Genomic DNA, 18351 nt, shown 5'->3' on the forward strand with positions numbered 1-18351 from the left:
CTCATCATCTCTGAATAAATATGCTCATTTACCTTTATCTTCTGCTGGTGATGGTAGATCTGCCAGGCAATCTGTACGTGAACAGCACACCACTTGCCAGGCTTCTGCAAGCAAATGGATTTTAAAAATGGAGGTTTAACTTAAAATACCAGCAATCTGGAGCCATTTTTCCCCCTTGACAATACTCAGCTCACAAAAAGAGACTAGTCATTCATGATTGTTTTGTGGAAGAATGGAAGCCTTTTTTTTTTTGGGAGTATTTAAAGAAATATTGTAGTATGATAAATTCGTGAGCAGGATTTGAACTATGAGCAACAGAAGGAATGAGATTGTACGGTGGTCATGATATAAGAGAGAGAAGATTGAGTGCATCAAGGGGGAGAAGCACCACGGAAAACGGGTGGGGAAGTCAAAAAAATCAAAGAAAAATTATGTTTTGGAGTGTATATGTGATTTTTTTTGAAATTTAATAGAATCTAATAATTAAAATGACTAGTCATTCACAGTGCTGGATATTGATTTGGTTTGTATAATTTGGAAATATGCAGTATTGTTTTCATGTGAGGGAAGATTACTTGTAACAAATTCCTCTTTTGTGGAGCTTGGAGAGCATCAGATCATATGATGCAATCCCACCCTGTTCAAAGATCTGTTAGTGAAGCCTGCTCAGGATATCATGTGTGTTTTGGATGCAAGATTAGCATCCTCAAGGTACAGGGACTTTTTAGGTTAGGTGCCCCTATGGGCTTCATTTACAACCCCCCGCCCCCCCCCAGTATTTGCCTCCCTTAGGAGACAGGTAAAGCATTTTGTTATTCTCAGGCCTTTGAAAAACAGGCTCCTACTTATGAAGGGCAATCACACCATTGCTGATCTGTTGAATTTAAGGGGCGGGGGGAGAGTATAAAAACCATGGTAAAACCATGGTGCATGAATAAGAAGAGCCCTCCTGGATCAGGCCAAAGTTAATTTAGTTCACCATCTATTTTCAGGAGCAGGACATGAAGGCAGTAACTGTCTGTCACTGTTGTCCCCCCTGGAACTTGTGTTCAGAGGTACAGCCATGATGACTAATCACTATCTCTTCTTCACTCTCAATGGAAGATCCCTTTATTAAGTAAGAGGAAAGAGCATGGATAGGCCTGATAAATATATAAAATAAACATATAAAGAAGCTCGAGTCGGGAGAACCATATTTTATTCTTCCCACAATCCAGAGGATTGCACATGCATTGATTTTTTCATCCTTAATTCATGAAGGAGAAGCCTCCTTTGGATTGCAGGCTCTAAGAAACGGTGTGATTGAAATCATGAAAATTTGTTTAGCACTGCAAATGCTTCATTTACATAATTTATGCAGGTAGCAGAATCTAGCTTTTCCTACTGTAGAATTTGGGCTAACTTGGAAAGTTGAAGCAGAAAGTGAATGCAAGGTACGAATCAAGAGTATTATTTAATCAACTTCAAAGGAAGTGCCAAGACAGATTTATGTCACATGCATGTACATTTTTACATTTACACAAATTATATTTTAAGAAAAGGTAGATTAAAAAAAATCCCTGACAAACCTTACTTACTCGTACTGGAGCCCGATAGGGGTCAGACACCTAAGGAAAATGTGGAAAAACAGATCAGTCTTGGAAATTCAGTCATACAGAGGAAAAGGAATTTAATTTGAGAGAATAGATGACAATAAACAGAAAATAAATCAGAGGAGAATTGTCACAGAGGAAAACCTCCTTCCACTAATTTGCACCAAGTTAGAAAGTGCCAAAGGGTGCCCTGCAGTCTTAGCACTGATGGAAACATGCCTTTATAAAAGCAGCTAGCAAGTAAGAATGTGGATTCTTTCAAGTTCAAAGTCAACTACTTGAAGCCATCCAAACTGGCACAATAGTTTGCATGACTGCTTGCACTGGAATAGTGCAGGTGCAACACATTTGGTGAACCCCCTATTCAGTTTGAGAACAAGCAAGACTCAAAACATAAATTTATGTGGTCCAGTCGGTTCAGCTATTTACCCATTAACTTAAAATTCGGGTCTGCTAACCAGATCTGAGGATCCAGTTCTTTCTCCATCTTGCTTTTTTTTTTTTTTTTTTTAAAAAGAAACAACAGCAATAATATAACAAACGGTTTTTTGTTTACATAATGATAACATTTCCCATTTTTAAGTCTTCTACTGAGGAAAACCCGAGTCTGGGAAGCAATAGCACAGCCAAAGGTTGTGCCATTTTTCCTCTCTTTTTCTGCAGGAAAAATATACATTATGTTTGATTTTTAGAGGGCTGAACCTTTAGTTGGAATCAGACAAAGACAGAGGTTTCACGTGCTTTACATACCCCTGGCGTCTTTTGCAGAAGAGTATGGTGTACCGCTCCAGGCCTACTCGCTACGTCAATAGGATTTGAAGTCTGCAATGAAAGGAGAAGACAATAAATAAAAGTTCCACTGCTCCAGCCATGATTTAATGCGACCCTGTTAAAACATAAAGCTTGTAAATATGCAAAGTTTGTTAAGTTTAGTATGGTAGCTTAGTATGTTTTTGTAGGAAGGGTTTCAGTTAAACGCCCTATGAGAAATCATACTTGCTATTTGGTGCTCGTGGACCTAAGCCTTAGGCCTGGATTTTTAGGCCTCTGTTGTAGCCAGGAGCACCTTCGCACAAGCAAAATGGGTTCGCGGGCTCTGTCCTTTTCTGGAACCTCCCAGCCTAGCCACTGTGATTCATGCTTTAGTTGACTGTTGTTCGGATTATTGTTAACAGCCTGTGGGATTGCCTCTGAAGAGACGTGGAAACTTTAGCTGGTTCTGAATTCTGCAGCCAGACTTCTTATGGGGTTGGGATATAGGACATGTGTTGTACTAACTCCTTTGGCTGCCTAGTTGCTGTCACTACATAAATAAGCGAGTGGCTCCTGAACTGGATGAATGTAGGGCTGCTTTTAATTCACTCTGTGTTGTTGCAGAATGTAAAAGGTAAAGGACCCATGACAGTTAAGTCCAGTCAAAGATGACTGGGTTTGCAGCGCTCATCTTGCTTTACAGGCCAAGGGAGCTGGCATTTGTCCTCAGACAGTTTTTCCGGGTCATGTGGCCAGCATGACTAAGCCGCTTCTGGTGCACCAGAACACCAGAACCAGAGCAGCACATGGAAACGCCGTTTACCTTCCCACCAGAGCAGTACCTATTTATCTGCTTGCACTTTTTGGCGTGCTTTTGAGTTGCTAGGTTGGCAGGAGCTGGGACCGAGCAACGGGAGCTCACCCCCTCGCAGGGATTCGAACCGCCGACCTTCTGATGGTCAAGCCCAAGAGGCTCAGTGGTTTGGACCACAGCGTCACCTGCGTCCCTTGTTGCGGAATGAGGTGCTCACAAAAAATGATATGACTTGCTCAGTAAGTGGCAGAGCTAGGGACAGATCCTGTTCTGACCAAGGTGGGGATGAGAGGCGTTCTCACCCCCTGGCATGTTTAATTGGGTGCATAGGCTTTATCCTGAGAATCCCAATTGTAAAAGCTTTCAGTGCTCATGACTGTAGAGATCTTGGAAATATGGTAGAAAAGTGGAAACAGAGCGTACGATGGTAAATGCTTTGTGTGTCTGTGTCCCCAACGTTCTGAAAGTTGACTTCTGAATAGGTTCATCACGGGATAGGGACCCATCATACTCTGCAGGATTGAACGGAAGCAATTTGCTGCCTCAGGCGGAACAGCAAAAAGCACCCCCAGAACAGTCAAGGAGTGCAGTAACCAAGGTCAGTTAAGATATTTAGGCAGCCGAGGCTGAACATCTCTCAAGCTCCTTTCCCCCTCCCTGGTGGTATCAATACAAGAACAATAATAAAAGTAAATAGCAATTTGCTGCCCTTTCATAACCCCCCAAGCAGCTGCCTCACGGTAATTTGTGCAACATTCAGTGCTCTTCCCTCAGTTACCATATAGCCACTGGCTAGAAACCAGGGATGTGAAACCTTTATTAGTCTGCAGGCTGCATTCCCCTCGTGTGCCACCTTCTGGGGGTCAGATGCTAAAGGGGGGGGCAGAGGCAAAAAGCTGGTTGAGCAACCAATGCAAATCTTTGCTTTGTACAGTTCCAAATGTACAAAAGTTAGGGGTTTCTACACCCCACCCCACCTCTCATCCAGGTAAGCAGGAGGCCTGAGAGTTTGGGTGAGGGGTTTGTGGCCTAGGGTTGCACAGAGGTACAGTCCTAGGAAGGCTGCATCTGGCCCCAGACTAGAAGTTCCCCACCCCTGCTATAGACCCTTAGAAGCAGCCACATTCATTTTGCTTTTTTTTTTTTTTGCTCTTTTGGACATAAATATAATTTTTTAAAATGATTTATTTTAGCTGTCAGCTTTGGGTGGCGGAGCCCGTTCTACATCTAAGTCATGGTGTGTGCTACACTTTCTGGCTTCTTTGTGCAAAAAATATTTTGCCTCATTAAAGGGAGATGAGCGCACATATTCTTGTGCATTCTTCTCTTCCTAGCAACAATGCTGCCCCTCCTTCACTGAAGACACATTTGCCTTTTATACATGTGAAATTGCACCACTGAGCTTGTACGTCCATTCGCCTTGGAACCTTGCTAATTTCCTCTATTATTTTAGCAGGAGCAATAGCTGTTTATGGATGCAACTGTGCATGTTTAAAGGCTGTTGTTTTGAAACTAGGTTGTTTTTTTTAATAAAAAAACGGCCTGTAAATCTATGAGGAAATAGGAAAACCAGAAATCATAGTATAGTGTATGATTGGATAGAACACCAAAAGGTGTCTTTTTAATTTTTTGCCTGGGGTGCAATTCTGCACAGTAGTTAACCAAGCCCTGAGGTTATACCTCCAACTTGGTGTGATCGGTCCCAGGAGAGCCCTGTCTTGGCTTGTTGGAGGGAATGGGGCTCTGAGCCAGCAATCAGTCTTTTCCTTCCCATGGCACTGCACCTGTTGTTCTTCAAGATGAGTGCAGAAAGTTTGGCTAATTCCCTAGCTAGGCAGTTAACCAATTAAACAGGCCAAATTGCTGTCAGATTTCAAACAAGGAGGCTTAAGGAGCAACCTGCAAACATACTTCTGTAACTTAAGTATGAGAGGTCAAGGATGGTTTTAAAAGTTGAAAGAAAAAGAACAAAAGGATGCAACGAAAGAATCCTGAGTTGTGTGTGCAAAGGAGAGGGTGGGGGAGATTCTCCCATGAGCGGAAGGGCTGTCAGGCCCCTTTTGTGAACTGATGGGTAGGGAGGCAAAAATAACAGCTATGATGCATTTTAAGGTCACATCACATTAATAGTGTGAGTGATAGAGTGCCCTTTGGTCCTTCTGTCCCCCTGAAGACAGATGGAAATGCTTCCTTCGGCAAAGTAAATTGAATACTTTTGACCTTTTCAAGTTCTTAGCTCATGAGAAATGGCCTTTGGGAAAGTAGCTAAGAAGTTTGCAGTCAGGTTGGATTCATGTGGTGGGGATTTACATATGAGGCCTCGGGGAAGTGACATGAGAAGTGGGGAGGGAAACAAAAACAAACTCCTTGCTTCACAGGGCAAGGAGGACAGAATTCATTATGCCACGGTCAGCCACCGAATGCGTCTGTCATGATGATCTAGGGCTTAAGGCAGCCACATGGGAGGAAGAGGAAAGTTTGAGAAGAAAAAGGTTAGGATGATTTGTGTGGATTTCAGCTTTATCTTTTCTCCAAGGAGATGAATCATTATCGCTGCAAGTTGTGGATAATTTAGGTGCGTCCACATGCTCCCCATTCAGTCAAATATAGCAACACAATGTTGTAAATCTGGGGGACTGCTTTCCCCCTTGGGGAAGGTTCGTGTGCTGTTAGAGAAGACTAGCCAATTTTGTTGCTATGCATCTCCTGTACACACAATACAGCAGGGGGTGAGGATCCTACAACCTTGGGGCCAAACACAGCTTTTGCTGGCCTTTGGGACTTCCCCCAGGCCATGTCACTGACTGCCCTGCTCTGTGTCCTCCTTGGGTGCTTTTGCCTAGTTGGGATATGTCTTTGAACCGAGAATGCAGCCTTCCACCCAAAGGCCGGTGTTACATTTCTTATTTGTCTGACTTTTGCCTCTGGCCCCACTCACAGTTGATACATGCTCCCCACTCTGAAGGGTACCCATGAGGGAATGTGGCCCTCAGGCCAATAAAAGATCCCCCATCCCTATGGTACAGAATTGTTCAGAAATAATTTATCCACTGACTACATTCATACAACCAGCTGCCTCTGGTTGTTGGGAACTGGGGTGGGGTGGGGGAACTCAAACTGACTAGATAAAAGCCCTAAAAGGCTGTCAGAGTTCCATCTATTTAAGAACACCAGTATCCCACCATTTCAGTTCAAAACTGAACCAACCAAGGCATCTTAATGCACATTTAGGCAAACAAGAAAACACAAGCCACTCTGGTGGAGTGACCACACGGGAGAGAAATGAGAGAAGAGCAGAGCAATAAGGCAGCACAGGTAGTGGGGGGAGTGGAGTGACCAAGGTGGCATGGGGCAGGGGAGCAGAAAGACCAGGGTGCATGGACATAACCCTAAATCAAGTACATAAATAGAAATACTTAACTAATTGAGATTCTGCCCCCCCCAAAAAACAAAGCTTCGCCCCCCCCAACAGAAATCCTGGCTATGTCCGTGCAAGGGTGCATGGGGGGTGGAAAGAGAAAATGAACTGGACAGGGTGGCAAGAGGGGAAGGTAGCCTCACGGGCGGCACCTTGACCAGGGCCCTTCAAACCTGGCAATAATACTGGGGTGGGGATTGGGGACCCACTCATCTTATCTGGACTGTGCTCATAAAATGGAGTCTCACAACGGCTGGAGCACGTTGCAGAAGAATATGGAAAACAGTGGTTGTCTTGGACCAATTTTATGAGGTGTGAAGAGGGTGGTTTTTCTGGTCAAATTCCTTCCTTCTAAATAGTGGCTTACATGAAATTGCAAGAAATCCCTAGGCCCACTCTGTATTGCTGGTGTGCATCTAATGATGAAATCAAGCAGAAAACAGCAATCTGGAGCAAAGAACCGTGCAATCAGGCTGTGAAGCAGCCCACAAATTTGCAAAATTAATATATAAACAAGAAAATTAAAAATAGCAAAAAACTAGATTCAAAGTCCCAATGACTGCGCTAGGTTTGCTGAACAACTGGTCTGACTTAGCATAAGATAGCTCCTTCCATGAAACAGCTTGGTAATAAAGACAAAAACCAAAGGATGACTATTGTCTAGTGCAGGGGTTGTCAACCTGGTCCCTACCGCCCACTAGTGGGTGTTTCAGGATTCTAGGTGGGCGGTAGGGGGTTCTATGGCACAAGCTGAATCCTCCTTCCATCGAGCACTGGTGGGCGGTAAGGAAATTTTACCATCAAGAAAGAAGCATTAGTGGGCGGTAGGTATAAAAAGGTTGACTACCCCTGGTCTAGTGCATTAGCTGTTGTCCTAAAGGTTTTGAAGCTGCTGTATTAACTGGCATTACTCCATCAAGAAATGAAGACCCCTGATTGAGTCAATCCAGTTGGTTCTTGGAGGCATCCTCTTCCTCCAAACCCACAAAACTGAGTGGGGAAATGGCTGTACAAAGATCATCCCTTTGGGCATGCGTCCTCCGCATGCCAGCAGAGGGTAAACAGGGTTACAACCAGTGAGGGACAGCTCAAAATCAGACCCACTGTGTCACAGCAAACAGAGCGTTGGATTTGGACCAGGAAAGCTTATGAACAAACCTCTGTTTAATCATAAGGCTCATTAGGTGACCTTAAGCCACTCACCATCTTTCAGTCTAACCAATCCTCACAGGCTTGCTATGGGGGGAACTGCCCCACAAGCTCCTTGGGCAATAAATGCACAGAAAGTTAGGTTAAGATGAGGAATGCTTTTGAATTCCCACTCATGTATGCAAGTTCACAAAAGAAAGGCTCCACCTGAACCCTAAGCTTATCGTTCGAACTGCAGACTGCATTTTATATATATTTGCAACGCAGACAGCGAAGCTGCCTCTTTGGCAAATGCTCTTCCTTTTATCTCTGCATGGAGATATGTCTGCAGAAGCCGCTGGAGCTTTGTGGGGTTGCATTTCCTCGCCCTTCTAGAAATCTACAATCCCACACTACAATTCTATACCCACTTACCCAGGATTAAGTCCCACTGAATTCAGTGGGGTTTACTTTTTACAGCTCGGATGACATTGCTCGTGTTTCTCTAAAGAACTTTACAAATGGAAAGAAAGGAATCTCAAGCCTGGCACCATGAGAGCTTTTAAGCAACAAACGTTGTAAGAGAAACAGTAAAAACTAGCTGAGCCTACTACTACAACACCATTAGGGCCACCCTCCATGCTATATGTAAGTTTCTTTGTTTGCTAACATTGGGTGGGGGGTTGCCAGTGTTTAAGGGGTACAGGGTCACCCTCAGAAGCCTAAAGCTACTATGCTATTGGTGATCTCAGCTCCCTAAATTTTTTTTTTTAAATCTCTGTTTTGTTTGTTGGGTTGTTAAGGGGTTTCTGCAATAGCAGTGGAGCAATACCACTGCTTTGGCCTGGCCCAGTTTCCAGCTCCAGAGCATGGAGTTATCTCTTTACACCAATATTAGAAGCCCTACTGCAGAATAATGTGGCCTTTTTCTTCTGCACAGCAATTTCAGAAGTTGTCCATTATGAGCTGTATTCTTGTGTTAATATAAACATGATATCCAGAATTTTAAGTATCAGTTGACATGTCTGCAAAACTGCTTCAGGATTTGAGTGTCTGCAAGAGACAACAGGGATGGGAACAGATAAGCCACACAGGCTAATCTGACTAAGCACGTATTGCGTTTGCTTAAGTTCTAAAAAATCTTATTTGAAGCGTAGCACTCTCTTCTGATAAACAGCCAGCATCTACTCCAGCCCCTCCAAGCCACATTTCTACAAAACAGTTGGGGCTACCTACATTATTTTCACTTGGCTTCCCTATATGATGCTAGTTACCCAGTGGTAAGGGAAAGGCTAATTGCAAACAGAGGCTGCAGCTTAGCTGATCAGTTTCACAGATGGTGTAGTTTCTGCTGGTGAGTTTCATTGCAGCTGTCTGATTTGAGAGTGGCTGCAGTTTCAGAACCATTTGGAACGCACAGTATCTTTTGCTGCAGAGGTGTAAGGGGGGAAAAGTTGGATGGTAGGTATGTGCATGGGCCCAAAGATTCGCCTTATATGTGCATCTGTGTGTTTTAAAACTGTCAACTGTACAGGCTGCATTTCAGTCTGTAATTCAGGCTCAAAGGCACTTTGTATAAAATGAAGCTTTGCATTCCCCATTCACTATAATGGGGAAGGTAAAAATGGCTATGACACTTTCCTGTTTGACAAAAGTGGGTGAAATGTTTGCAGAGTTCTGAAGGGTTCTGCTTTGTTTTTTGGATAGAGCAAAGCAACTTAGGATTTAAAACAAAACAAAACAAAAACCTCTGAAAGGAATCTTTTAATTCTCCATGGATGTGCTTTAGGAAAATAAACGAACAAACCCAGACCCTCACACAGAACTGATGCACACCCTATTGTGTACCCATTTGCAATGCAAAAAGCACCAAATGCACCATGCAAACAGACTGTGCACTTGGCTATTTTTGCCACATGTGCACACATCCAGAATTCTTACAGTGTATACACACAATAAAATACTCACATGAAGAAAAAGAGCTCCATTCCCCAAATACCTGCCTATGGAAAAAAAGGTACTGCAAAGCAGCTGTGGAGCCCAATCCAGAAGCAATTGGGGAGACCTGCTTGCTGCCCACTAACATCACCCATGCAGCTTCTAGTAGAATAATTGTGTTAGGTCATCACAGTCAATGCTTCCCCCAAATGACCCCCAATTCTCTTGCCACTTGCAAGAGAGGGGCTGAGTGCAATGACACATTCCTTTATTTTTTAAAGGCAGGTGTGGGGAACCTTTGGCCCCCCAGATTTTGCTGAACTACAACTCCCATCGCCCCTAGCATTGGCCATGCTTGTTGGTGATGATGGGAGAGGCAGCTCAACAACATCTGGAGGGCCAAAGGTTCCCTGATCCTGCTTTAAAGAATATGACTAGGGCAGAAGTAGGCAGTGTGGTACCCTTGAGATGTTGCTGCGCTACAATTTCCACAGTCCTCAAACACTGGGGCCGATGAGAGAGACGGAGTCCAAAATATCTGGAGAGCACCACAATGGCTACCTGGGTACTAGGGAGACCTGCATCAGCAGCAGCAAGAGGTTCCACCTCCCTCCCTGAAAAAAAAAAAGGGTAGGCCTTTAGGGAGCTACTTTCTTTAACTGTCAAGCAAATTGCACAAGGGAAACAGATGTGCCTAGTGAAAATAATAATTTGATCAAGAAATACACGTATGTTTATATTGCAGCTACATTTTAATCATGCTTTCTTTCGTATGGGCAACAACAACAAAAATGAGCCTGTGGAAAAAATGAAACCATAATAAATTTGTACCTTCGGCTGAAATGCTCCCTGAAGTGACCCAAAAGGACCTGAATGTGGAAGCAGAGGTGGCATCCCAGGCATTGCTGGAGGATAGCTTGGAAAGAACTAGGAAGGGGGAAAGAGGCGCGGGAAGAGAGAGAAAAGGAGAGGGGTGATTACATTACAGATAACTAACAGATGTGAGAGACAAGTTTGGTGCAAATCGTAAGAACCTGTTCCAAAGCAATAATTACCAAATCAATTTCAACCCCTTTATTGGTTAGACGCTGGGGGAGCTTGCCTAACTCATGATTCCTTCAAGAGCTCATTTTTAACAAACGAACAACACACCCACTTTAAATTTGCTGTATCGTTAAAGGAATATTCCATTTTCATGCACTCACTCAAATCACATTTGCAAATATTTTGATTGCGAGCTTGGTGACCTGCTATCCAATCTCTAAAGAGATTTGTACTTCTGAGTAACTCGCAAGTCTTCTGCATTTGACTGCTTCTGAGAGACTTGGTTTGTATCGAGGGTGAATTTACCCAGTGTGTTAAGCAGCTCCCAGCACTAAAATGAATGCAACCTTTCTAGTGAAACACAAATGTTACCCTTACTGTGGCTCAGGGGTGGGAAACCTTAAGCCAGGAGCCTAAATCTGCCTTTCTAGCTGGATGTTGGGAATCTCTATAAGCCTTGCCCCCTCCCGAGGTCACACCCCTCTGCACCCTAGAATAACAGAATTGAAGAGGTGGAAGGGATCACGAGGGTCCTCTAGTCCAACCCCCTGCAGTGCAGGAATCTTTTGCTCAACGTGGGGCTCAAACTCGTGACCCTGAGATTAAGAGTCTCATGGTCTATCAATGGATAGAAGCACCCTCCTTGAGTGCTTCTGCCTTGCTGGAATGTGTCCTTGAACTATAATAATGCCTTTCATTTCCTGGATGGAGAGGTGTGTGTGTGTGTGTGTGTGTGTGTGTGTGTGTGTGTGTGTGTAGAAAACTACTCACTTTTGCATAGTTTTAATGCAGCCTATTATGTCACATGTATTGACCTGCCCACTTTGCCTCTTTCTCCACCCATCAGCCCATCAATGTGATATTGCTCCTGGAAGGTTCCCTTTGACAAAATGTGGCTCTTGGGCTCAAAAGAGTTTCCTACAGTTCACCTACAAAATCCTTCATTGGAATCATGGCACCAGTAAGAGGTGTTCAGGAAGGGCTACCACAATCAGTGTGTGATATGAAGGACATATTGCATTAGCATTATACGATGCCCTAGACACCATCAAGGCAAGCTAGCTGTTGGACAAGAGTATTGCCTTATTCAGCTCGAGAGACCTAAAGAGAAGGATGCGGTGCTCTAAAGACTACATTCCCATCCTTAGACCAGTGTTTCCCAACCTTGTGCCTCCAGCTGTTTTTGAACTACAACTCCCATCATCCCTGACTAGCAACACCAGTCAAAACAAAATAAAAAAGACCAGTGGCAAGGGATGATGGGAATTGTAGTCCAAAAACAGCTGGAGGCCCAAGGTTGGGAAACACTGCCTTAGACAATGGGAGCAGGCCTGCTGTGTGCCGCTACTGTAGTTTATCCATATATTTTTTTAGTTTTATCTTCGGAGCATTAAGTGTTAGAAAATTGGTTGTTGTTTTTAACAAACAAAAGCAGAGATTCTCAGAATGAATTCTGTGTTTGGGATTGCTGTCCAACTGCACAGAACTGCACAGCTCTGCTTATGCACCTGATTATACAGCCTGAAACTTTTTGTAATGGTCTTGCTTTTGCCAGAACAGGATGTCACTGTAGTAACAGCTGTCAAGCCTCTTTTCTACATACATATTTAAGGTGGGGTTGCCAGTCCTCAAGAAAGCATTAAATGCTTTCCTGCGGGGGGGGGAGGAGGGGGGGAGAGATATTTCCAATAGATGTCTATAAGAAGCAAAAGGTCCATGGGACAACGGATGCTCTTTTGACAAGAATGGAAAGCTTTCATTTTTACCAGGGGGGGAAATTAGCCTCTGCTACCATTCTTAATTCTGCTATTATAGCTCTCCTGCAAAACATGCCACTTTAGCAAGTGTGAAAGCAGCCTGCTTGGGATCTTTAATCTTTATCTGCCTCCCAGTTACAAGGTAATTACCACAGTTGCCAACCATGAAGTCCACTATTATCAGCACACACTTTTAATTTTCCACAGTATGCGGTCCCAGAACGCTGCTTCTGATGCAGCAACTGATAAAAAGGAACAGCAGAGCAAGGGCAGGCAGTAAGTGTACCAACAGGCAAGCAATTCTAGAGTGTTGCTGAAAGGCTTGAATTCAGACACTATCCTTTATATCAGGATGACTGGCTGAAGAATTATGTTTAGTGTGAAAGCTCATTTATTTTTACTGTGACAAAACTGGCCCAATTAAAGAAACAACAACCAGACATGCCATTATTGCTTTTGCATAGAGTAGCCTCTGACACTAGCATGGCAGTGGCTGTTTGCATCATTTTTTGGCTTCTTATCAATGAGTGTTTTTGAAGTGACAGGTGAGAAATCTTCTTTTTTAGGACTGGCAGGATATTTTGGTGTACAAGCTAGTTCCCATCTTGAGAGAAGATTTTGATAATGAGTTGTCACAATGTAGGGAAAGCTGATAACGTATTTCCATGTGGCATTCTGTTATGGTAACTGAACAGAACTGGACTAGACAGCAGTGGCTATGTGGAATGGATTCACAAATGTCTGAAAGAATCAGCTTAAGAAATAATTACAATGCATGGCTGTCATCTCAGAAAGAGCTATCAACTGGAATTTCACAAGTGTCTATTATGCCCATGGACCACTTTTGTTCAATCTTATAATTAGAGATTTACATATATAGTTTTATCAAATGTGCCGAGGATATAAAGCCAGGAGGTGGTGCATACACTATGGATGACAGAATCAATAATTCAGAACACCTACACTAAATTTGGAGAGAAAAAAGAGCCGAAAGTGACAAAAAAATCTTATAGACAAGTTACTGGAATTAGGCGAGCTATGTCCAGTAAATAAGTAACGAAAAATGCATAAAATGGAGAATAATGGTGACAGATCTATTCCTAGGGAATAGCAGTACTGAACAAGGCCAGCAGAGTTAAAATATATCCAATTTTAACTCTGCTGGCCTTGTCTGGTACCGAGCTTGTTCAGTGACTTGGTGCATGCCTGTTTGGTCTTCTAACACTTTCTAACTACAGGACAAAAGTGAGCCCCTTTACTTAGCCCTGGCTAGTCTACAGCTGAACTACTGTGTTATGCCTGAGTCACTAAATTTGAAGAAAGATGTATGAAGACTGGAAGACACTAGCTTAGTTCTCATTGTGGTGGTATAACAGGTGCTGGGCTGTAACACTTCAGCCTATAGCTCACATGATTCAGAACTCCTTCACGTCAAAGACTAGTTGCCAATGAGAAGGGTTCTAGCATGGTCTTCTTCTGGATATGTTAGTTTTTATATGTGCGGGGAATGCTTTTGGATGAAGAGGTATTCATGTGAGTTCCAGCTCAGAATCAGCAGTGGTATTGTACAGACACAGACTTAGCATTTCTTTTGCAATCCTATTCATAAGCAAGTTTCAATGGGCAATACTCCCAAGCAAATAGGTATAGGATTGTAGCCTGAGAAACAGGTGTCAGAAAGCAGCAACCAACACTGAATTAGCGGAAGAACATTTGATGAATGATTGAATTAAAGGAATTTTATGGTGTTATTGTAGTAGGTAACAATAAACCTAAGGGAAGGGAATTCACTTAAAAACAACAACAGAGAGACAAGAGCTAAAGCTTGCTACATCAAATACATGCAAGGAAAGCCACCAGCAAGTTCAAACATAGAAACCAAAGCCAAATAAAAAATAAAAACCCAAACCCACAAATGCACTCACGTTGGAATGTCGAAAATAAGGGTTATCAAGTTTGGGAGCGTACTTGTCGAACTGGAAGAAAAAGAGAAATAACACAAAAACAAGTGAGAATATATTTCTTCAGCACTGGGTTGCAATCTAAGCACAATGAAGCATGCTCCCAGGTGTACAGGATCCAGTTTAGCTAGTGGGTTTTCTGGGGGGGGAGGGGGCAGTGGAGAGTTTTATTTTAAGGGCACATGTATATTTTCCAAACTTCACAGCCTCTTAAACCTGCACCTTTGCAAGGGGAAGCAGCAAGTTCAGGCATCTAGCACATAAATCTTTACCATCACCTACAAACTTCCTCAAGAAGCCAGTCAACACCCTAAATCATTTCTAAAAGTTAGATTTTATGATACAGCTGTATGGGCTGGAGCAGAACTCAAGCAGTCATCTCATTTTTTAAAATCACACAGCCCTTACTTAGCTCAACCAGCTCCTTGAAAAAAGGCGTAAGAAAGATCAGACAGGATTGCAAGATAGATCCACCCACTGTGGATCTGCCCTCATGTTTTTTGTCCTGGCCTTTTGTCCCCTTGCACTGTGCACCTGACCTGTGCCCCCATCAGTATTCTTTCCATGCCCCGTGAAGAATTCCAATCTTAAGCAAAAGGGAGATGTGCTGGGGGAAGGCGCAGAATGGTGAGCAATGACCCCTTTGAAATGCCACTCGTTCAGCAAGCCAGCTGTTGTGTGCTCTCCTCCATACAGGAGAGCAGATTTGCAATTGTGTTAATTACAGTTATTACCGGAGTCATGTACCCTCCAGTGTAAATACTATAAATTACTAAAACACATGCAGCTGGCGGTTTCAACGCCACCCGCTCTGGCATTAGGATTAATAAACCCATTTAGTGGAATATAAGAAGATGGGAGCTCAAGCACAACAAAAGAGGGTGCGGCAAAGCTGTTTTCACTCTTTAGCTTGACATCAACAGGGTGTGGGTGGGCAGGAAGGGAACTCTTTTTCCAGCAAGATCAGATATCAGGATTCTTAAACAACATGCCAGGCCTTCAAGGAAAAGTTCTGAGATTGCTTTATGAAAGAAGGGGAGTAGGGAGGTATTTGCACGTTGCTTAAACACCTGTGGATGGACATTGGGGGAGGCAGAAATCATTGTCCTGCAGTTAAGCGGATTAGAAGCAAACAATGTCATACCATCAGCCAGTGTGGTAAAGAAAGGCAAGAAATGTCATTTCCTATGAGCTTGCCCCACAATGCCTGTTTTGGAACATTTGCTGCTTCGCTACAAAAAGATAGAAAATATTGAATCTTGCTTTATGCAATGTACCAAAAAAATAAACAATAAACATTGCCTTGTGTGAAAAAGGGCTGTTTGGAGAATTTACAAAACTGAGAACAGCAGCAGTGGAAAAGGAACAAAACCAAATGGCATCGCTGTAAAACCTGAGAGCCAAGGAGGCAGGAAAAGCTCTAGCTTTTCTGCAGGATTGTGACCCTGCTAAAGTTTTGTTGTCCCATCAAACAAACCCTTGCTGGAACGGCCAGTGAGCTCTGAGAAGTTGGTGAAGGGGTGGAGCTTTCAGCCATGGGTGGATGGTATTATTTAAAAGCAACTTGAATGTTCCAGATATCCTGTCTGGGAAGAAACTGTAAAACAACATTAAAGCCTGAAGAAGTCCCTCACGCTTGCCATAAGCAAGCATAGCCCATGTTGAAAAATTGGGTTGCCCAGTGAAATGTTGAGTTAGTGAGTGGGTGGTATAGCAATAGATGGCAATGATGCAAAAATATTGAAACCAAGCAGACCAGGCAAATTATTATGGCAAGGCAGGAGTCAACCAGTGTGGCCATAGGTTTATTGCATAATGATGTCGACCGCTCGTGTGTTAACAAAACAATCAACTTATTGCAATAAAAGCTATTTCCTGCCCTCTCAACTCTTACTTTCATAGAAGATTCTCGCTTTGCTGCGAGTCCTGCAAGATCTGCTTCTTGCTTTGCTGGCCTATTTCCACTTGGCCTGGGAAGGGTGGGGGCGAGACCAGCTACAGCTACAGCAACTGCTGCTTCTGCTTCTGCTTAAGGGGCCAGAGACCATCCTACCTGTGAGTCCCGCAGGACCTGCTGCTCAGGATGCTATTGTATGTATTGCTGGGAGTTTTAGTTGGAGTCAATATTTAATTTTGGATATATTAAATTTCTGCTGTTATGAACTATGTGGGGATTGTTTGATTTTACTGTATACCTACTGAGCTGTTTCCATTTATTGTTTGTGACTATGAAAATGTTGCTGCGTTCTTCTAATTATGTAAATCTTTTCATGCCATAAGCTATTTTGAGCATGGTTTAACGATGTAAAGGTGGCATACAAATACACAGTGATGATGAAATTTTTATACCCTGCCCTTTCTGTCACACTCAGACATGCTCATATGTGGGGTGCCCTTCCCATCTTACTTTCAAGATATAAGCAGTGCTTTTTTTCTAAAAAAATGTTTAGGAGTATTCTCATTTTCCTACTCATATTAAATAATAATAATAATAATAATAATAATAATAATAATAATAAATTATTTATACCCCACCCATCTGGCTGAGTTTCCTCAGCAACTTTGGGCGGCTCCCAAGTATTAAAAACAATACAGCGTTAAATATTAAAAACTTCCCTGAACAGAGCTGCCTTCAGATGTCTTTTAAAGATAGGATAGCTACTTATTTCCTTCACATCTGAAAGGAGGGTGTTCCATAGGGTGGGTGCCACTACCGAGAAGGCACTCTGTCTGGTTCCCTGTAACCTTACTTCTCGCAATGAGGGAACTGCCAGAAGGCCCTCGGTGCTCGATCTCAGTGTCCGGGCTTAACGATGGGGGTGGAGACGCTCCTTCAGGTATACAGGACTGAGGCCGTTTAGGGCTTTAAAGGTCAGTATTACAATATTGTAATACTACCCCTCAATGAGGCCAAACGTAGATTCACAAAATGTTTGGGGGTATGCGTACTCCTGCATCCCCCCCAGAAAAAAGCACTGGATATAAGAATATCCAGTGCTTTTTTCTGGGGGGTGGGGGACGCAGGAGTAAGCATTATCAATGCCCATGTTGCAATAAGTGTGTGAGAGATTTGAAATCATGCCTGTATGTTCTCTCCCATATGCCCAGATGCTATTATGTCAGCTGCCTGAAACGCCTAAGAGGAGAAAATCAGAAACTTGCATGACCATCCCACATTACATGTCGCACCCCCTTCTCTAGAAACAGAGCTTGGCAAAAGGTTTGCAGAAAAGTAGCAGTGTGGTGGGGCCCATTGAGAAGAAGCAGCAGGTTGCAACCTACGGAAACTTACTGTACTAAATACTAGTTTGAAAACAGTGCAACTGAAGGCGGCAACTTTAAACAAACGCATCCTTATGAGGATGCACTTTTCACAGAAAAGTGTCCGTCTCAAAGAGCTGGTGCTGGCATGGTTGTTTTGGCCAGAGGTGTCTCTACTTATCCTCACATTTTGGGAGGGGGTACGCACCAGGGGAGGTGCAGTGGGCGGCATCTGGGGCAGGCTGGATGGAAAATGGCTGAATGTGTGCTGGTGGGTGTGTTGGTGCTGGTGGGTGTGTTGGTGCTGGTGGAACTCCGCCCTCAGCAGCGGCACCGGGCCAAGAGAGGCACCGGTCCTGTCCGAACTCTGAACCAAAAAACGATTATTCAGCTCTTGCCTGAGCAGCTCGTGATCTAGAAGAGGGAGAGAGAGAGAGGGAGAGGGGACGGGGAAAAGACACAAGGGCACAACGGCCTGTGAGTTTCACAAAAGACGTAGAAGAAAAAGAGTCAAGATATTCACCTGGCATTCCCTGTTTCTGCAGGTCATGCTGTGGTGGTTTTCTACGTGAGGACTCATTGGTGGAGGTAAGAGAGATGCCTGTGACAAAGTACCAATCAGAATCCCCGAATGAGGCTGGCAATACATGATTGGTTGGTTGAATGATATCAACAGGCTGGTATC

At 43.5% G+C, this 18351-nt stretch overlaps 1 protein-coding gene and 1 long non-coding RNA gene across 11 annotated transcripts in view; both read right to left on the reverse strand.

The window, feature by feature from the left end:
- FBRSL1 (fibrosin like 1) overlaps positions 1 to 18351 on the reverse strand; it is a 791131-nt gene that overhangs the window by 17885 nt on the left and 754895 nt on the right. For 5 of the 10 annotated variants that reach the window (XM_081842686.1, XM_081842692.1, XM_081842693.1 and 2 more), the window contains 6 exons: positions 18190 to 18350; positions 14370 to 14420; positions 10475 to 10570; positions 2343 to 2414; positions 1569 to 1607; positions 33 to 104 (listed from right to left, as the gene is read on the reverse strand). In XM_081842686.1, the coding sequence (XP_081698812.1) occupies positions 33 to 104; positions 1569 to 1607; positions 2343 to 2414; positions 10475 to 10570; positions 14370 to 14420; positions 18190 to 18350 (491 nt within the window). Of the gene's footprint in view, positions 1 to 32; positions 105 to 1568; positions 1608 to 2342; positions 2415 to 10474; positions 10571 to 14369; positions 14421 to 17853; positions 18081 to 18189; position 18351 lie in introns of all 10 variants that reach the window. The other 5 variants (XM_081842691.1, XM_081842685.1, XM_081842690.1 and 2 more) reach the window with 3 other exon arrangements.
- LOC309330813 lies at positions 14549 to 17847 on the reverse strand. Its single transcript, XR_014151602.1, has 2 exons — positions 14940 to 17847; positions 14549 to 14890 (listed from the first exon to the last, which is right to left on the reverse strand). It is a non-coding gene; the product is annotated as an uncharacterized lncRNA (long non-coding RNA).

This window comes from Podarcis erhardii, assembly GCF_964252035.2.
Source record: "Podarcis erhardii genome assembly, chromosome: 15".
NCBI lineage: Eukaryota > Metazoa > Chordata > Lepidosauria > Squamata > Lacertidae > Podarcis > Podarcis erhardii.